Source organism: Neophocaena asiaeorientalis, unplaced genomic scaffold, assembly GCF_003031525.2.
Source record: "Neophocaena asiaeorientalis asiaeorientalis breed wild unplaced genomic scaffold, Neophocaena_asiaeorientalis_V1.1 scaffold280, whole genome shotgun sequence".
NCBI lineage: Eukaryota > Metazoa > Chordata > Mammalia > Artiodactyla > Phocoenidae > Neophocaena > Neophocaena asiaeorientalis.
The window spans coordinates 4,675,156-4,693,751 of NW_020185321.1; the positions used below are offsets into that span (position 1 = coordinate 4,675,156).

The 18,596-nt window shown below is 56.9% G+C and overlaps 2 protein-coding genes and 1 non-coding gene across 3 annotated transcripts in view; 2 read left to right on the top strand and 1 right to left on the bottom strand.

Moving 5' to 3' along the window:
- The window catches only part of GRAMD1A (GRAM domain containing 1A), a 14,135-nt gene extending 9,487 nt beyond the window's left edge, over positions 1 to 4,648 (top strand). The window contains exons 12-17 of the mRNA XM_024733847.1: positions 486 to 589; positions 677 to 850; positions 969 to 1,056; positions 2,270 to 2,377; positions 2,461 to 2,581; positions 4,192 to 4,648. Coding sequence (XP_024589615.1) covers positions 486 to 589; positions 677 to 850; positions 969 to 1,056; positions 2,270 to 2,377; positions 2,461 to 2,581; positions 4,192 to 4,284 — 688 coding nt within the window. The 3' untranslated portion in view covers positions 4,285 to 4,648. The remainder of the gene's footprint in view (positions 1 to 485; positions 590 to 676; positions 851 to 968; positions 1,057 to 2,269; positions 2,378 to 2,460; positions 2,582 to 4,191) is intronic.
- Positions 4,649 to 7,612: 2,964 nt separating this feature from the next.
- Positions 7,613 to 17,794, top strand: SCN1B (sodium voltage-gated channel beta subunit 1). Its single transcript, XM_024733980.1, has 6 exons — positions 7,613 to 7,778; positions 9,440 to 9,606; positions 10,264 to 10,504; positions 16,304 to 16,445; positions 17,000 to 17,071; positions 17,160 to 17,794. The coding sequence occupies exons 1-5, from the start codon at positions 7,739 to 7,741 to the stop codon at positions 17,064 to 17,066; spliced, it is 657 nt and encodes a 218-aa protein (XP_024589748.1). The 5' UTR covers positions 7,613 to 7,738; the 3' UTR covers positions 17,067 to 17,071; positions 17,160 to 17,794.
- On the bottom strand, positions 12,962 to 13,068 carry LOC112392428 (U6 spliceosomal RNA). Its single transcript, XR_003001692.1, has one exon. It is a non-coding gene; the product is annotated as a U6 spliceosomal RNA (small nuclear RNA).
- Positions 17,795 to 18,596: the final 802 nt, after the last annotated feature.

Sequence of the window (18,596 nt, forward strand, 5' to 3'; positions counted from 1 at the left end):
TCATTGCCATCGTGGCAGGCGAGCAGAAGTCAGGAACACCCCGAGGTGTTTGGCCTGAGCCACCAGAAGGATGGAGCCGCCATTGACTGGGAGGGGAGGGTGGGGAGGGGCAGGTTTGGGGGAAGATTGGAGCCCAGCTTGGGACTTGCTGAGATGTCTCTCAGAAGCCCGTGTGGAGTTGGACGCGGCAGCAAGATGGAAGGGGTTCGAGGGTGAGGTGTAGGCTAGGATGGCAGTCTGGGTGGGCAGTGCTGGGGCAGCGCCGAAGGCGGGAGACCTGCCAAGGTAGCGGGTGTGGACAGAGAAGGGGCTGCGGGCTGAGTGGGGTGGTGAGTGGGGATCACAGGGAACCCTTGGGGGGTGTCTGTTTTGTCTGTGGGTGACAAGGGGCCCTCTCTGAATCAGGGGAGGGAAGGCTGCCCCCGGGAATGGGACAGCAAGGCTGGAGTCAGACCCTGACCCCCTCACCCCTTTCCCGACCCCAGAGTGTCCTCCGAGATCCGCTATCGGAAGCAGCCCTGGAGCCTTGTGAAGTCTCTCATTGAGAAGAACTCGTGGAGCGGCATCGAAGATTACTTCCACCACCTGGGTAGGGGACAGGGGTCCGGCCAGGGCCACAGACAGGGTCGGGGCATGGCCGGGTGCAGACATACAGGGTCCTCTCTCGTGTCTGCAGAGCGAGAGCTTGCCAAGGCCGAGAAGCTGTCTCTGGAGGAAGGCGGGAAGGATGCACGCGGGCTGCTGTCCGGCCTGCGCAGGCGGAAGCGGCCCCTGAGCTGGAGGGGCCACGGTGACGGGCCGCAGCACCCGGACCCTGACCCCTGCACCCGGGTTGGCATGCACCCCTCAGGTGAGTTCCGTCAGGCCTGGGGTGGGGGGGGCGGGGGAGGAGCTGGGGATCTGGGTGGGGTGAGCCCGTCCATCTGGGTGGGGATGAGTCTGTCTGACTCCGAGTTGCTCCCCCGCAGGCTCCCTCAGCTCCCGCTTCTCAGAACCATCCGTGGACCAGGGCCCCGGGGCAGGCATCCCCAGCGCCCTGTTTCTCATCAGCATTGTGTGAGTAAGGGGGCCGGGCTTGGGGGTCAGACAGGCCTGGATCTGCACCCTGGCTGTGTGAGCTTGGGCAAGTGCTTGGCCTCTCTGGGTCTCTGCTTACGTGAGAGCACGGGCTCCCCACCCCATAGCAAGGATTAAAGGAGGTGACGTTTGAGATGCGCCCAGCAGGGCTCCTCACATGGTGTACTGCTCAGTCTGCCATGGCGAGGTCATCCCTGCAGGGAGAGGGAAGCCTCGGGGCTCTGGCAGGGGTCAGAGGGGCCAGACCGCGCCCCCAGGGCTGGAGGAGCAGGCCCCCGAGAGAGCCGGAATTGGGTGAACCAGGAGAGGTGTGCAAAAGGAGCAATGGCACTTACACTTCATTCAGGTTTTATGTGCCCCGCCCTGAGCTGTGTGATGCGAGGGACACAGTAGCGACCAGCAGCCCTGGGGGGAGACAGACCTGGCACCAGACCAGAGGGATGGGGTGGTGATGGAGGAAACATGGGCGGAGGGGACAGGGAAGCCTTCGGAGGCCAGTGAAGGCTTCCTCCAGGCTGGACAGGTAGGCCGTCAGGGAAGGCTTCCCAGGAAAGCAGAGGACTCTGAGCTGAGACCCCACGGGGATTAGGCGGGGAGACCGACATGCACAGAGGCCAGGGCTAGGGGCACGGTGCTCTGAGGAAATGGAGATGAGATCCATGCTCCCCGCAGACCCTGGGTAGTGAGGGATCGGCCACACGTTCAGCCTCTCTGGGCCTCAGTTTGCCAATAACAGCAGTCCAGTGAGGTGCTGTGCGGTGCGCCCAGCTCAGGGCTGCCGGGGTTGGGGGGTGGCCGGGACCGGCTGGGCAGCTCTCATCTCTTTGTCTCCCCCTCTGTGCCTCCTCAGGATCTGTGTGAGGTAGGGTCCTGCGTCCTGCCCTCCCCTCATCTGTGTCTCACCCTCAGCTTCAGCCCCTTGTCTTCACTCCGTGCCCCCAGCTCCCCCAGCGAGGTGGCCTGGAGTAGCAGTTGAGGGCTCGGGCATCACACAGGCCTGGGTTTGAACCCTGACTTTGCCGAGTATGGACTGTGTGACCCTAGGCATGTCATTCACCCTGTCTGAGTCTTAGTTTCCTCCTCTGAAAAGAGAGCTAATCGTGGCACCCCTTCAAGGTGTGGTCACGTGGGTGACCCCCCACTTGTGGGAACGTTGGTATCCTGACCTCTGACCTCTGACCCCTCCCCCCAGCCTCATCGTCCTCATTGCCCTCAACGTCCTCCTCTTTTACCGCCTCTGGTCCCTGGAGAGGACAGCCCACACTTTCGAGTCCTGGCACAGTCTGGCCTTGGCCAAGGGGTGAGTGGGTAGCCCCAGGGAGCTGGGAGCTTGGGGAGGTCGGGGGAGGCCCAGATCCCACTCAGGCCCTGTATCCTCCACAGCAAGTTCCCCCAGACGGCCACGGAGTGGGCGGAGATCCTGGCCCTGCAGAAGCAGTTCCACAGCGTCGAGGTGCACAAGTGGAGGCAGATCCTGCGGGCTTCTGTGGAGCTCCTGGACGAGGTGCGGCTCTGGGCTGCGGGATCCTGCATGCAAACCCCAAGATGCGGCATGGGCACCCGGGCCTCACTTCCCTTCTTTGTTAAATGAGAAAAGCCGTTCATAGTCCCTGCCTCCCAGGGTTGCTGGAAAAATCAGTGGGATGGGAAAAAAGTCCAGGGATGTCTGACTTCAGGCACGGCTCGATCCAGCCACTCAGTAGTAAGAATCAGTCTCTCTCACCTGGTCTTGACTCTGCCCACCCCCAGGGTTGCCTTTGTTTGGGGCATCCTAGGATGACCAGTATGGTACCTACAGTTCCAGGGTAACATCCAAAGGTCACATTCCCATCCCTGAACCAGTCATAGTGGCCAGGGATAAGGCTTGGTCACTGAACCCCTCCCCGCCTATGAGGTGACTAAGGGGTCACGTGAGGGTGGGAAAGAGGTTCTCCAGAGGTTATTGGGATCTCATCTCCAGAAGGGGTTGCCCCAGACAACCACTGCAATTCGCTGGCGGCATCGACTCAGACGGCCAGGTTCAAATTCTGACCTGTGACCTCGTGCAGGTGACTTCACCACTGGGGCCTTGGCTTCCTCCTCTGTAAACGGGATGATAATCGATGTTACCTCAAGGGCTGCTGTGAGGATTAAAGGAGTTAGCATCTGAGTAGTGCCCAGCTCATGCAAACACCTCACCTGCATTCACTGTTGTTAGTGAGATCCCGCAAAGCAGGTGCTCAGTAAATGTGGTGGGGGGAGGCGTCAGCACAGACGCCGGGCGCTGGGGAGCATCTGGCATCGGCTGGGTGCCGGAGGGCATCAGAGCCCACGTTGCTGGGTGATGGTGAAAATCGTTCCTGGTCACTATGGGCTGGAATGCTGAGGCTCACCTTTAGGGGCCTCGCTGCACCCTGAAATCACGCTCAGAGGGAGATGCTCACGCAGGAAAGGGCTGTGCAGGACAGGGGAGAGGGATCATTGAGGCTGGGGTCCCGTCGCTCAGAGAGAGAGAGGTCAGGGCCTTCCCATTCTCAGTTCAATTCTGATGATTTTCCTCTCAAACTGCCAAGGGCATGGGATTGACTGCACAAATTACTACTAACAGCAGACACCAATTGAGCCGTGCTGTTCTAAGAGCTAAGATGACCAACTGATTTTGTTTCTCATGGCCAGCCTCCAAGGGGGGGTGCTCTTGTTACCCCCCATCTAATAGACAGGAACGTCGAGGTAGAGGCATTCCCAGGGTCGCACGGCAGGCAGTAAGAATAGCTAACGTGTACCCAGCACCTCCTGTGTGCCAGGTCCTAGGCGTCCACCCGTCAGATCCCTGAATTAATCCTGTGAAGCACGTATGTTACTGACCCACGTTTCAGCTGAGGGACCTGGGACAGTTAAGGGACTTGCCCAAGGTTACCCAGTAAGTGGCAGAGCCAGGACTTGAACCCAGGCCACCTGGGCCCCTTCCACCTGCTGCCTATGAGAAGTGAAACTGGGTGCAGAATGGCTGGGGTGCAGAGGCACAGGCTGACCTTGGCCTCTCTGGACCTTCCCCGGTTCCTCAGCTGCGGCATGTTGGGGGATGCGTCACCCCTCCCAGCACTCATCCCCCACCCTGCCCACCTCTTCCCCCAGATGAAGTTCTCGCTGGAGAAGCTGCATCAAGGCATCACCATCTCAGACCCTCCCTTCGACTCCCAGCCACGGTCCGACGACAGCTTCTCCTGAGGATATCTGGCCACTCGGCCGTCTCCCCAAATGGACAGATGGACACAGAGGCTCGGTGGCCACTGCTGGCTCGGTGTGAGCGCCGGGAACCTCCCGCCCACCCCTCCCAGTGGCCCGGCCAGGGGCCACGCAGACATGGGGACCACAGAACCGAGATGCACTTTAGACCAGCGTGTGAGCCCAGCTGCCATCGCCTGCCCCGCCAGGGCACTGGCCCGGCCTTCGGCAGGCCCCCCACTAACTTATTGTGCTCGGCTGGGGTTATGGGGGGCACCTCCCGGGGTGCACGATTCCCTCAGCTCTGGGTTTAATGTATTATATTTATTTGGGGCTGACAGAGCCCCAATAAAGGGTTGGAAATGGCTGTGGTTGTGCCTGCGGGGCCCTGGGAGTGGGTGGGAGCCTCCTGTCACACTCAGATCCCGCTGTGGTAGGAGGGGCGTACCATCCCTTTTCTGGGGCCACAGTCACTGACGCGACCTGGAATCCCTGAGCATCTTTCACAAGCTTTGCACCATCAGGGTCCAGTGTGGGGTCTGTGAGGACAGACTGGTGGCTGGTGGCTTGGTTCAGTCCTACCTCTGATACTTAGTGGGCATGTCACCTGGAGCAGGTCAACCTCTCTGAGCTTCGGCTTCTTCTTCTGTACAATGAGCATAAGAATAGTCCCTGTTGGGGACTTCCCTGGCGGCCCAGTGGTTAGGACTCTGCGCTTCCACTGCAGGGGGTGTGGGTTTGATCCCCGGTCAGGGAACTGAGATCCTGCATGCCGTGCTGCAAAAAAAAAAAGAATAGCACCCGTCTCCCAGGGTTGTCAGAAGTGAGTCGTTCTCCCGGAGGGCTCTTTAAAAAGCAGAAGGCCGGACCCCACCCTCAGTTTCCGACTCAGCAAGTCCGGGGTGAGTCTGCTGAGCTCCTGCACTTCCAACAAGTTCCCAGGTGACGCTGATGCTCCAGGGACCCCACTTTGAGAACCGCTTTATAAGGTTTCAAGGAGTTAATAAAGGTGGCTGCTTATAACAGGATCTGCACAGAGTAAGTATTCAATAAACGTTACTATTATGGCAGAAAAATTGAGGGGAGAAAAAAGTGAGTCATGGAGTGGGGACCAAGTGTGTACCAGGCTCTGTGCCACGGTCTGATGTTCATTTAATTCTCACAGTTACTCCATGAGACGGAGACAAACAAACGGTTACACGCCTGGGGCCACTCAGCAGGGAGGCAAGGCCTAGCCCCTGGTGTCTCCACATTTAGATACAAGGGCCCCCCTTCAGGACCCCACACCAGCCTGTCCAGGTTGTGGCCATCTGGACCCCATCTTACCGATGTGGAAATGGGCCTAGAGGCAAGGTCTCGGTCCAGGTAGAACCTAGGTTTGTCTCACTCAAACCCTGTTCTGGTTCCAGAGTGAGTGAGGAGGGGTGTAAAGAGAGACCTTTGACAAGTCACAGTCAGGCTGTAAGAATCTTAATTGATGGCTTGGGGCAGAGGACTGGAGGAGGGGCTGCATGGGGCAGGATGGACCACAGGTGACAAAGGGCAGAGCCAGTCTCCTCTAACCTCTAGCTATGTGATCATGGCAAGTTACCCATCCTGAGCCTCAGTTTCCCACACCTGTAAAATGGGCATCATGGTAACACCCATCTTGTAGGAAGAATTAAATGAGTTAATATTAGTAAAGTGCTTAGAACAGCCCCAAGCCCGTAGTAGGTGCTCAGCCAACATCAGTTTGTAGGGCTGTCACTAGGTGCCCGTGCCTGGTGCCTACGACCTGTCCTCACTGTGCTTCTGCCTGCCACCCCCCGATCAGAGGGGAGGGATCAGAACAGCAAGAGAGTTATTTTTTGCAGGGGAATTTCACAGCCTAGGAGGTGCTGGCACAAAGGCCCAGATCACAAAGGTATCTGGTGTCCCTGGCTTGGTGTCCCTCTGCCCCAGGCCAGCCCCACCCTTGGTTCCTCTCACCTGGCAAGGCTGCAGGGGGGAGATTCTGGAACTTCACCCCACCCAGAACTGGAGGTTAGGACCTGAGGAGCAACCCTCAGCCAAAAGTCTCCCACCCTGGTCTTGACGGAGCCTCCCCCCTCATCCTCTCCATTTAGCAGACAAGCCCCCTGCCATCGCCTGGCAGGATTCCAGATCCACCTGAAACCAGCTGCATGACCCTAGGCAAGGGAGTGGCCCTCTCTCAGCCTCAGTTTCCCTGTCTGTAAAATGCAGATTAATAATAGAAGTGCAGTAAATGTTTGAGGAGGTAGAAGTGAATCTAGCGTACCAGAAGGGCTCTGTGCTTGGCGGTTATTTATTCATTTGACGAATATTTATTGAGTACTTACAGTGTGACAGGCACAGTGGAAGGTGCTGGAGACGCAGTGGTGCACAGGACAGTGTCCTCACCCTGCGGGAGCTTGTTTTCCAGGGTTGGAGGGACAAGCAGTGAATGGAGAAAAACTATATAAAGAAGAGTATAATGTCAGGTAGTGACAACTGCTGTAGAAAAGAAACAAAACAAAACTAGTAAATGAGGTCAAGTAAGGGACTGCGGAGGTAGTTTGTCCTGAGTGGACAGAGGGCCTGATGAAGGTGACATTAGAGCCGAGAGCTGCCGGAGGAGAGGAAGTGAGCCCCTTGGTCACCTAAGGGAAGAGTGGCCCAAGCAGAGGTGAGCAAGGGTGAAGGCTCTGAGGTGGGAATGAGCTTGGTGTATTGGGGACAGCAGGGACCTGGACAGCAGCGGGGAGTGGCCTGGAGAGGGGAGTAGAAGATGACGTCAGAGACAAAAGAGGGTAGCGGGGTCTTGAAGGGCCTTCCTCTTGAAACATGGCACCTCAAATCCCCAGAGCCGACTTTCTGGTTTGGATCCAGGGTGCCCATCCTGCTTGAGAGGGGTCTGGAGTATTATGGGTAGCCCTAGCCTGACACCCCCACCCCATGCCCACTTGGGTTCCCACACAGTGACCTCCAGGCCGGAGTGCCAGGGGTCTGAGGGGAAGGTCACTTGGAGGTCCCAGCCAAGTTCCCCTCGAGATCCCATGGGGATGACCTCCATAATTTGAAGTCCGAAGCTCTGCCCTCAAACCGCTCTCCAAACCCTCTTCTAACTCTGAGGGTGACCTCTCCCAGACTCCAACACTGGGGCTCCCCGGAGTCTGGAGGGGTCGGACAACCAGACCACGCGCCCCACGCCCGAAGCCGCGGTCCCTGCGCCACCGGGAGAGGCCGGTGCAGCGGGCGACTCCCGGGCCGCTGCGGCAAAGGCTGGGCAGCCGCGCCCTCCCCCAGCGGTGATTCATCCCGCCCCCTCCCTAAAAAAAAACCTCGCCGGTCCCAGAGCCGCAGCTGCTGCGCCCGCGCGCTCTCGGGGACATTCTGACCGCCGCCGGGTCCCGCCGCCTCTCGCCCCGCTGTTAATACCGGCGGCCCGGGAGGGCGGCGCAGCGTGCGCAGCGCAGCCATGGGGACACTGCTGGCCTTCGTGGTCGGCGCGGCACTGGGTGAGTGCGCTGGGGGCGCGCGCGGCGGGGGGCACAGCTGGAGCACTGGCCGGGCGGCGGGATTCGCGCGTTGGACTCCCGGCCGCTGGCGGGGGCCACCCTCACCCCATCCCCCGGCCCGGCTAAGTCCTTTTCAGAAGTTGTGCGCGCGGGCAGCGGGGTTCCGGAGGGCGCGGAGGTGCGGGTGGGCGCGAGCTGGCGGGGGCCGGGCTGGCACAGGTTGGTGGCTGCGGGCGCCCAGCCGGGGGCGAGGAAACGCGGAGTCAGCTGCTCCCGGAGCCCCGCAGGCTGCAATGTGACACCCACATCCGCGGGAGGTGGGGGTTGGGACGGGGGTGGAGGCGGCGCCCGGAGATTGGGACGGAGAGGAGAGACTGGGAGAGATGGAGACGGAAGGAAGGGGCGAGAGACACAGAAGAACTCCTGAGCGCTCCGCTGGGAGACTGGAGAGATGGAAGTAAGGGGGGAGCCAAGAGAGAGGGGTGCAGAGGGTGCCTGAGAGAGACTGAGGAGAGAGAGTTAAGAATCTGAGAGGTCGAGAGAGGAAAAACTTGAGCGAGGCAGAAGGAGATGGAGACACAGGTAGACACAGGAAGAGATGGAGTTTAAAAAGGACAGGGAGAGGTGGAGTGAGAGAGCGAGAGGCCAGGAGAGCGTGTCTGAGCCTGGGAAAAGGACACAAAGTGGTGGGACCTTTAGAGAGACCCCTAAGAGAGAGAAAGAGGGGGAGACAAAGACAGAGGAGTTCAGGGAGATGGAAAGAGACAGCAGAGCAGGAGGGCAGAAAACCCCAAGATTAACAGCAGAAAGAATCAGGGACAAAGGAAAAGCCTCAGAGCTGGAGAGACAGAGCATTAGCTAGTGAGCAGGAAGGAGGTGGCAGGTAAGAATGTGGAGGGACTCAAACGGACTGGAATCCGGTGAGGGTGCAAAGGCCCTGGCACAGGAAAGCGCTCTGAGAGTTTTGAGAAGCTAATAGGAGGTGGGATTGGCTTCAGGAAGTGAGGAGCCTGGGAGCAGAGGGGGCTGAGGCAGAAGCTTGGGGTGGGGGTGGACGACAGGAACTTATGGGACTGGGGAGCAGGGCTGGAGTGTGGGTTTACCCTGGTTCCCGTGCCCACCTCCTTCTCAGGCCTTGCCTTCTCCCAACCCATTTCTCTGGGGCTGGCTGGTCTTACAGAGCAATAATGGTAGAACTGACACCGCCACCTTGAACTTCTAGCACAGCTGGAAATCTGTTCCCACCGCCTACACGCTGCAGTATTTTGGGCAAGTGGCCTTCTGAAGAGGGGGTACTTGGGTAGCAAAGACTCTGAGCTACTGACCACAGTAACAGCCCTGTTAATTGGGGGTGTCCTGTGTGCCAGACCCCTTGCGACCTTACCTACCCTAAAGAACCTGCCCAGCAACCTCCAGAAGCAAAGACGATCGATTCCCTCACCATTCACAGAGGGAAACTGAAGCTCAGAGAGGATGAGGGACTTGCCAAGGGCACGTAGCAGGTGGCAGGGCCAGGCTCAGCACCTGCTTCTGGCCATTCCTGATCATTATTGAGGGGAAACAGATGGTTTCCGAGGGGCCCGAGAGCTAACAGCCAGCGAGCCTGGCATTGCCAAGGGTGATGGGTGCCCTGGCTCGACCTGAGCCTGCTGTCCCCGCAGTGTCCTCAGCCTGGGGAGGCTGTGTGGAGGTGGACTCAGAGACCGAGGCCGTGTATGGGATGACCTTCAAAATTCTGTGCATCTCCTGCAAGCGCCGCAGCGAGACCACTGCCGAGACCTTCACGGAGTGGACCTTCCGCCAGAAGGGCACAGAGGAGTTTGTCAAGGTGTGTGGGAGCCTGGCAGGGTGGTGGAGGGTGGGCGTCTGTGTGGGAGTTGGCAGGGGCAGGGTTCCGGTAGGGGTTGGTTGGTTGTTTGCAATAATGTGCTATTACTGATGACCTGGATCCAAATTCCAGCTCCACCGTGACCGGCTGGTGACCTTGGGCAAGTCATTGAGCCTCTCTGAACCTCCGTTTCTGCCTCTGTAAAGATGGGGGGCAGGTGGTCTCTAGCTCTGAGGTTTGCATGAGGATTGATTGAGTTCCTGCACCTGGCACCGAATCAGTGTCATTGCCATTATTTAGGACGAGCAAAAATGTCTCAGATGGTCGTCATAGAAGGAAACAGAACTTTTTTGACCTCCTTTTCACTCCGTGTAGTTTGAATTACATATGAGGGGGCGCCATAAACTTTGAGGGCCTGCTGGAGAATTGGGGTCTACAGCAGCCGGCGTCAGGCTGCCTCTCTCCCCGCCTGGGGAGCGTGTCTGGGGGGGCCGGGGAAGAATGGTAGAGAATGAAGGCCAGGAATGCCGTGTGGGGGCTTGGGCGGATAACTGAGGAACGCATGTGTCAGCATGCGTGTGTGTCAGGGCTCGGGACAGAATAGAGGTCTTGGTGGGGGACGTGGCCCAGCGGTGACCCCGCCCCCACTGCCCCCAGATCCTGCGCTATGAGAACGAGGTGCTGCAGCTGGAGGAGGATGAGCGCTTTGAGGGCCGTGTGGTGTGGAATGGCAGCCGGGGTACCAAGGACCTGCAGGACCTGTCCATCTTCATCACCAACGTCACCTACAACCACTCGGGCGACTACGAGTGCCACGTGTACCGTCTGCTCTTCTTCGACAACTACGAGCACAACACCAGCGTCGTCAAGAAGATCCACCTTGAGGTGGTGAACAAAGGTGAGTCAGGCCCATGGGCAGCCAGATGGAGGGACAGATGGCGAGTAGGGGACGGGTTGGCTCCACGCCTGGGCAGCGGGGGCGGGGAGTAACACGTCCTTCCTGGAGTCCAGCTCTGGCCTCGATTTCCCTTCAGCCACGGGGAGGTCACAGCGGGCCTGTCCCGTGGAAGTGCTGGGCGCATAACTCAGCTCTGCCACCTGCGCTGTGTGACCTCCAGGCGGGTGCCTCCCTGTCTCTGAGCCGAAGGATCGTCCTGTAGCGAACAGGATGATAACAGTATCTGCCTCTCCTGGTGTTGTTGGAGCCATTCTTACGTCCCAGGGAGCTGGTGAGGACTGAGCGAGTTGCTGGGTGTCGGTTGCTGGCGTGTCTGTCACAGCAGGGCCTCAGCGCACGGGGGCAATGGTGGTGGTGAGTCTGATGTCAAGTAGCCTCAGTCCTGCCTCCCTCTGTCACGTGGCGCAGGAGATAGGAGAGCGTCTCCTAGAGCAGTGCTCGTCGTCTTTGACTGTGTGCACGAACCACTTGGCAGTCTTGCTGATGTGCCAATCCTGACTTAGCAGATCTGGTTGGGCCCAGGATTTCATCTCCAGTAAGCTCTCAGGCGAGGCCAAGGCTGCAGGTCTGGGCCCACACCGAGCAGCAGAGATAAAAGGTGTTGTTGAACCATTTCATCATTTTGGCTTCAGCTGCCTTGAACCCCTTTCCTGAACTATCTTCTGATTGGGTGTAAATTGGAATTTTCCAGGGCCCTATGGCCCATTGGCTTAGAGAGTCAGGGAGGTATCCCAGACTTTGGGCCACCAAAGAGCAGGGCACGTGAGTCCCGAGGGGCCTGCAGTGCACACACATTATCACGGGCAATGTGCATTGGCCCACCCTTCCCTGAGAGGGGTGCTGGCTTTAGCGCCTTACATGGAGTCCATCATTGAATCCTCCCACCCACCCTGTGGGGTAGAGGCTCTTCCTATCCCCATTTTACAGATGGGGAAATAGAGGCTCAGGGAGACAAGATTACATGGCCAAGGTCACAGAGCTGGGACCTGGATTTGAACCCAGCCAAGCCCGCGTGACTGTTGTTTCTGTTCTTGGCATGATTCACTATACTCTGTCAGCCAGAGCCTGTGGGTTTCTTTTGTTAGTTAGCATTTTTTTTTTTTTTTTGCGGCACGCGGGCCTCTCACTGTTGTGGCCTCTCCCATTGCGGAGCACAGGCTCCGGACGCGCAGGATCAGTGGCCATGGCTCATGGGCCCAGCCGCTCCGCGGCACGCGGGATCCTCCCAGACCGGGTCACGAACCCGCGTCCCCTGCATCGGCAGGCGGACCCTCAACCACTGCGCCACCAGGGAAGCCCTGATAATTAGCGTTTTTAAGTGTATTGTCAAAGTGATCCAGCAGAATTCAATTCAGGAGACACGTCTGAGCAACTCTTTGGCATAGGTCAGTATGCTGGTGGGCAGTCACCCGTGGATGTAGATGATGGAGCCCTGCCCTCATGAGTTGGGGAGACAGCTGTAACAAAGACACCCCAAATACTGTGGCTTAACAAAATCTCTGTCAGTCCTGTCTCTCAAATCTGTGTTGAGGTGAAGGGTCAGGCGGCGGGGAGGCTCCACGATGCCCTTCAGGCATCCAGGTTCTTTCCACCCTGTGGCTCAGCCCTTGCTCACAATGCCGTCCTCACCTGCATGGTGGAGGCTGGGCTCACGCACACCCGTGACCTAGTAGAGTCTCAGTTTTTTAACGTTATCTACCACATTACACTGCCTCCCAGAGCCTGTGTTCTTTTGAAAAATATTTATTTATTTATTTGGCTGCGCTGGGTCTTAGTTGTGGCACGTGGGATCTTCATTGCTGCGTGCAGGATCTTTGTTGCGGCATGTGGGTTCTTTTTTTTTTTTAGTTGTGGCATGCGGGTTCTTTGTTCTGGCATGAGGGATCTAGTTCCCTGACCCGGGATGGAACCCGGGGCCCCTGCATTGGGAGCACAGAGTCTTAACTACTGGACCACCAGGGAAGTCCCCCAGAGCCTGTGTTCTTATATTTAAGTAACGTAGAACTCCTTCTGTTATCTTCCCAGAGCCTGTATTTTCTGCATCCTCCACCATACCCCAGTATTTTTTATCCACCACATTACGGTACTGCTTTTTTAACATTACTCACTGTAGTGTAGTATTTTATATTCTACTATATGCTATACTGTTTCACACTAGCAGACGTATAACTTTTTATCATAATCCATCATACCAGAGTATTTTTATCAACCATATTATCACATTTTTATCGTTAGCCACCATGCTATAGTATTCTAAAATATTATCAATCATATTGTAGTATTGAAAATTTTTACTTGGTATATATCATCACCAATCATACTGTAGTATTTTTTTAAAGAAAATTTTATTTTATATATCACTAGCCATGAATTTGTCATTAGTTATTACGGCCGCCAAAAAATATGGAACACTTCATGAATTTGCGTGTCATCCTTGCACAGGGGCCATGCTAATCTTCTCTGTGTCATTCCAGTTTTAGTATATGTGCTGCCAAAGTGACAACATACTGTAGCATTGATATATTTTTTTAAGTTTATTTTATTTTATAAATTTATTTATTTTTGGCTGCGTTGGGTCTTCAGTGCCATGCACGGGCTTCCTCTAGTTGTGGCGGGCAGGGGCTACTCCTTGTTGTGGTGTGCGGGCTTCTCATGGCGGTGGCTTATCTTGCTGCAGAGCACGGGCTCTAGGCGCGCAGGTCTCACTAGTTGTGGCACGTGGGCTCAGTAGTTGTGGCTGGCAGGCTCTAGAGTGCAGGCTCGGTAGTTGTGGTGCATGGGCTTAGCTGCTTTGCAGCATGCGGGATCTTCTTGGACCAGGGCTTGAACCCGTGTCCCCTGCATTGCAGGTGGACTCTCAACCACTGCAGCACCAAGAAAGTCCCAGCATTGCTTTTTTTTTTTTTTTGGCGATACGCGGGCCTCTCACTGTTATGGCCTCTCCCGTTGCGGAGCACAGGCTCCGGACGCACAGGCTCAGCGGCCATGGCTCATGGGCCCAGCTGCTCCACGGCGTGGTGGATCTTCCCGGACCGGGGCACGAGCCCGTGTCCCCTGCATTGCAGGTGGACTCTCAACCACTGCACCACCAAGAAAGTCCCAGCATTGCTACTTTTAACATTACATATCACTCTACGGTATTTTTTTCATTCCCCGTGATATTATTGTATTGTTAGCATCACTGGCCATGCTATATTCTTTTTTTATTGTAATCCACTGTCTTACTGCAGTTTCAACATTACCCATCAGTCTGTATTGCCTCCTGGTAATGACCCCTCAGCAATGAACTGAGTCATTTCCAAATGAGGGGCAGTGGGCGCTGGTGGTGAGACCTTCACTGACCTGGCAGGAGTGCAGAAGATGGTAGGAAGCACTTGGGGGCCCCCCACCAGGGATGGGGCTGGCAGCTGGGGACAAACCGGCTAATTCTATTTGGACACACCCAGTATGAAGGGAGCATGTGTTGAGGTGCAGCAGTCGCTGAGGCTGGCGAGACATCCGGCCTGCAAAGGTGCAGGCTGGGCTTCAGATCTGGTGGCTGCCTGTGTGGGAAGGCAGGTGAAGCTCTCAGAAGATTTGGGGTTTCTGAAGAAATCAGAGGTCTCCCTAGAGAAGGTGCCTCTGCCCCTCAGTGTGACCCCTCTGCCTCGGTTCCTCATCTGTAAAGTGGAGGAGTCCCACCTCCTGAGATGTCTGTGTGGGTCCATGGAGACTGCACTGGACATATCCCAGCCATTTCCAAGTTTCTCTTTGGCTGGGGAAGCTTTCCAGAGCAGATAAGAGCTTGGACCCTACAGTCAGTTACACTTAGGGTTGAATCCTAACTCTGAGTGCAGTCCTGGCTGTGCATCCTTGCCCAGCACTTTGCCCTCTCTGGGCCTCAGTGAGCTTGTCCTGCAAATGGGCTACAGAGCCATACCTGTCACTGTCCTAACCCGATTGGGAGAGCAGGAGATACCAGATTGCTTAAATCTGTCTGGGCATTGAGTTCCAGGAGCAGGGGCAAGAATTCCAATGATTGAGCTTTATCCAGCATATATTCAACTCAGTGTGCTTCCGGAGGTCAGCTGACGTGGGAAGCCTGGACTGTCTCTATCCTTGGGGTTGTTTCAAAGAGTCAGAGAGATGCTCAGGTAAAGAATTTAGCACAGAGCCTGGCTGAGAGCATGCATTCACCGCATGGGACACACTCATGGTATCTTTGGAGTGAAAGAACGAACAAACAGTTGAGGTGTGGAACCCTGTCCCCAGCTCCTCCTGCAGGGAAGCAGGGGAGAAGCATCCAGCCCTGCACCCCCCCTTCCCTGTGGTCCAGAAAACATTGGTGCCATCTGCACCGGGTGTAGCAGCAGAAAGACAACACTCCCAGGGGAGGGAGACCACATGGGAACAGCGGGGAAAATGAGATCCTGACCATCCAGAAGGAGGGGACCAGGGATGAGGAGTGGACACCTGCGAAATCCGGCCGAGGACGCCACAGTGGCCTTCCGCTCCAGTCCCCTGGCTGAACGCGCTCCCTTTACAGTTTAGATTTAGGCTCAATGAAAGGAAGCTGGTGTTGCCAAGAGCCAGGGCTGCGGAAAGGATAGAGGGTTTCCAGAAAACGTCAGCGAATAGCCAACACTTACGCGATGCTGACTGTGGGCACATCCGTGCATGTTACAGATGTTAACTCGTTTTCTCTTCCCAGCAACCCTGTGAGAAGGCATGAGTATTATCATCCTTATTTTACAGAAGGAGAATAGAGGCCCAGAGAGGTGGAGTCATTTGCCTGAGGTCACACAGCTAGTAAGAGGCAGAGATAAGATTTGAACCCTGACAGTCTGGTCTCAGAGCCCCTGCTCTTAACTACTGTGCTGTACTGCCCCAATAATAACAGTAATAATATTAATAATAGTAAACATGTATCAAGTGCTATGTATATGTCAAGTACTATTCTAAGGATTTTTAGAGCTTGTTTAATTCTCACAACACTCCCATGAAAGAGATATTGTGATTATCAACTTTTTAAAATCATTTTTTGTTGTTGTTATTTTTATTTGGGGATTTTATTTTATTTATTTATTTTTGGCCGCATGGGGTCTTCGTTGCTGCGCTCAGGCTCTCTCTAGTTGCGGCAAGTGGGGGCTACTCTTCGTTGCGGTGCATGGGCTTCTCATTGCAGTGGCTTCTCTCATTGTGGAGCACAGGCTCTAGGCGCGCGGGCTTCAGTAGTTGTGGCTCTCGGGCTCTAGATTGCAGACTCAGTAGTTGTGGCACGTGGGCTTAGTTGCTCCACGTCATGTGGGATCTTCCTGCACCAGGGATCGAACCCGTGTCCCCTGTATTGGTAGGTGGATTCTTAACGACTGCTCCACCAGGGAAGCCCTCCGCTTTTTATGGATGGGGAAACTGAGACTCAGAGAGGTTGAGTCACTTGCCCAAGGTCACACAGCTGGCAAGTGGTAGAGCCAGGATTTGAACCTGAGTGTTCTCCTTGTAGAGCTACAGCTCTCGGGCACCTACAACCACCTGAATGACACAGAGGACCCTCGAGTTATACAGGGAGGCAGATTGAGGGTGATCCTGAAGCCCGTCCAAGGCTGGTTATTGAGAATCACAGTGACAATGATGGCTCTAGGGAAGCAGCCTGGCCTCATTTGCAGACCAGGACCAAGGAGGTCAAGCCACTTGCCCAAGCTTGCACAGCAGGCTCAAGGCACACTCAGGCTGCCACCTGACCCTGCCTGGCCCCTGCAGCCAACAGAGACATGGCGTCCATCGTGTCTGAGATCATGATGTACTTGCTCATCGTGGTGTTGACCATATGGTTCGTGGCAGAGATGGTTTACTGCTACAAGAAGATTGCCGCTGCCACGGAGGCTGCTGCACAGGAGAACGCGTGAGTGGGGTCGCTGAGGAGGGGGAGAGGCGGCCCAGGACAGCCAGCGCTTCCCAGAGGGGAGCATGAGCTGAGTGGGGAGGTGGGCAGGGGAGCAGCCCAGGGCGCCATCTGCCGGTCCTCCCCAGAGGGGACCATTTGGAGTCAGAGATGGGATGAGGTCCCAGCCCCTCCCCCCTCAGACTCTCAGCCCCCACTTCTGTCAGGACCCAGGGTTTGGGGCCAGCATCCTCTGCCCCAAAGATACAGGACTCCAGGCCCTAGCCCTTGAACCTCCCAGTCCCTGCTCCTTCAGACTCAGACTCCAGGCCCTCAACCCCTTTCCCAGCTAGAACCCAGGAGTCTAACCCCCCAGATACCTCCTCCCTCACATTCAGGACTCCAAGCCCCAGCCTGGGCTTCTTTAGGATCCCTGGGATCCAGGCAGCCAGCCCCCTCTTCTCTATGACTGGAGCCCTGTGCACCTGGGACAGAGACCTCAGCCCTCCTTGGCCTCCGGGGGGTGGGCCAGACTGACGGTGGGGTTGCTGTACCTCTGACCTTTGCCCCCACAGCTCGGAATACCTGGCCATCACCTCAGAAAGCAAAGAGAACTGTACGGGCGTCCAGGTGGCCGAATAGCCCCGGTAAGGTGGGCTGGGCAGGCAGGGGCTGGAGGGCCTGGGAGGTGTCAGCCATTAGGTGCCTGATGCCTTGTGTCTCCCTCACCTTTAGGCCCTGGGCTCCGCCTCAAGGAAGAGCCAGCCCTAACGGGGAACATCCGGGCACAGCCTACCCCCAATGGGGGTTGGCCATTCCTGGGCCTCCACAAGCCTCAAAGTTCTGCCAACGGAGCCTCCAGGGTGGGAGAGGGCAGGGGGCTTGGCTCACACCCCGAATCCAGCCTCTTCCTCCTGCCCCATCACCCTCCCGCGCCGTGCATGATGGGTAAAGCAATACTGCCGCTGCCCCCATGCCTGCTTCTGCTGCCTGTTTGGGAGGGGGCGGTGAGGTGGGGGCAGCGGCTCCGCACCCCTCTTTCTTGCTGATTTGCACACATTGGCCGCTTTGGACACGCACTCCTGGGGCCCAGCCCCTCTCTGCCCCCTCCCCACCCGGTGAGGGTTATGATGGGCTGGAACAGCTTGGGACGGGGGGTTCTGGGACCCACTCCGACCCCCAGCGACATTTCCCCTCCTGCTTCCTCTGGCTGGACCTGGGGTCTCCTCTCCCTGTGATGCACTCTCGCCCCAGCCCAACCCGCCGTCTCTCACCAGCCTTGGATTGTGGCCACATCGAAAGGGGCCCATTCAGCCTCGTCTCTCTTTACACAAGTAGTTTTGTTCATGAAATAAAGATTCTTGGACTTGCTTCATAGTCTCTCTCGTGAGCCCAGTCACCTTCTACACCCCCTCCAGATCCAGGAGCCTCAGTTTTCCTGGGGACCGGCCCTCCAGGGCAGGCAGCAGGGCCTCTCCACACACATTCGGGGATACGATGGTGGCAGTGTCTCAGGCTCAGCGCCTGCCTGAAGGCTCAGCGGGTGCGGCCACTTGGTACTTGATGAATGTGTTGGGGTCTGGGGAGTCATTAGCTCAGCGGGGACCAAGAGTTTCGAGGGAGCCAGCAGGAGCCAGGGAAGCAGACTGGTAGCCGGTGTCAGCGCGGGTGATGAGGGAAGGAGAGAGAGGGCCATGAATGGAGAGAGAGGAGGAGAGGCTAGGGGCTGGGCAGTGCCAAGGCTGCCCCAGTGTGGCCCCTTGTGGGAGGCTGTGGCTGTGAGTACAGGGGGTGCGAGGGGTGAGCGGGTGGGTCCGATTGTACAGGGACGGCCCATCTGGCGTGAGCAGCTGTGGTCTGACTGTGTTTGAGGGCATGGCTGTCCACAGGCAGGTGTCTGCTGGTGATCCTTGTGTGTCTGGGTGTTTATCTGGCCCTGGGGTGTGACGTGGATGACTCTTGGCTGCTGGCCAAGAGTGTCTGATGCGGAACAGTGTGTATCTGCCTCTGGACACTTCCGGCCACTTGGCCTGGGCCTCAGCACTCAGTGCTGCTTTTTCCGGGCCAGGTCCCCACCCCCCGCCCCCGTCTAGGACTTCCCAGCTCCAGAGGTCATTGCTGCTGGCGGCAGAGAGGCTGCCAAAGCAAACCAGCCCCCGTGACTTGTAGGAA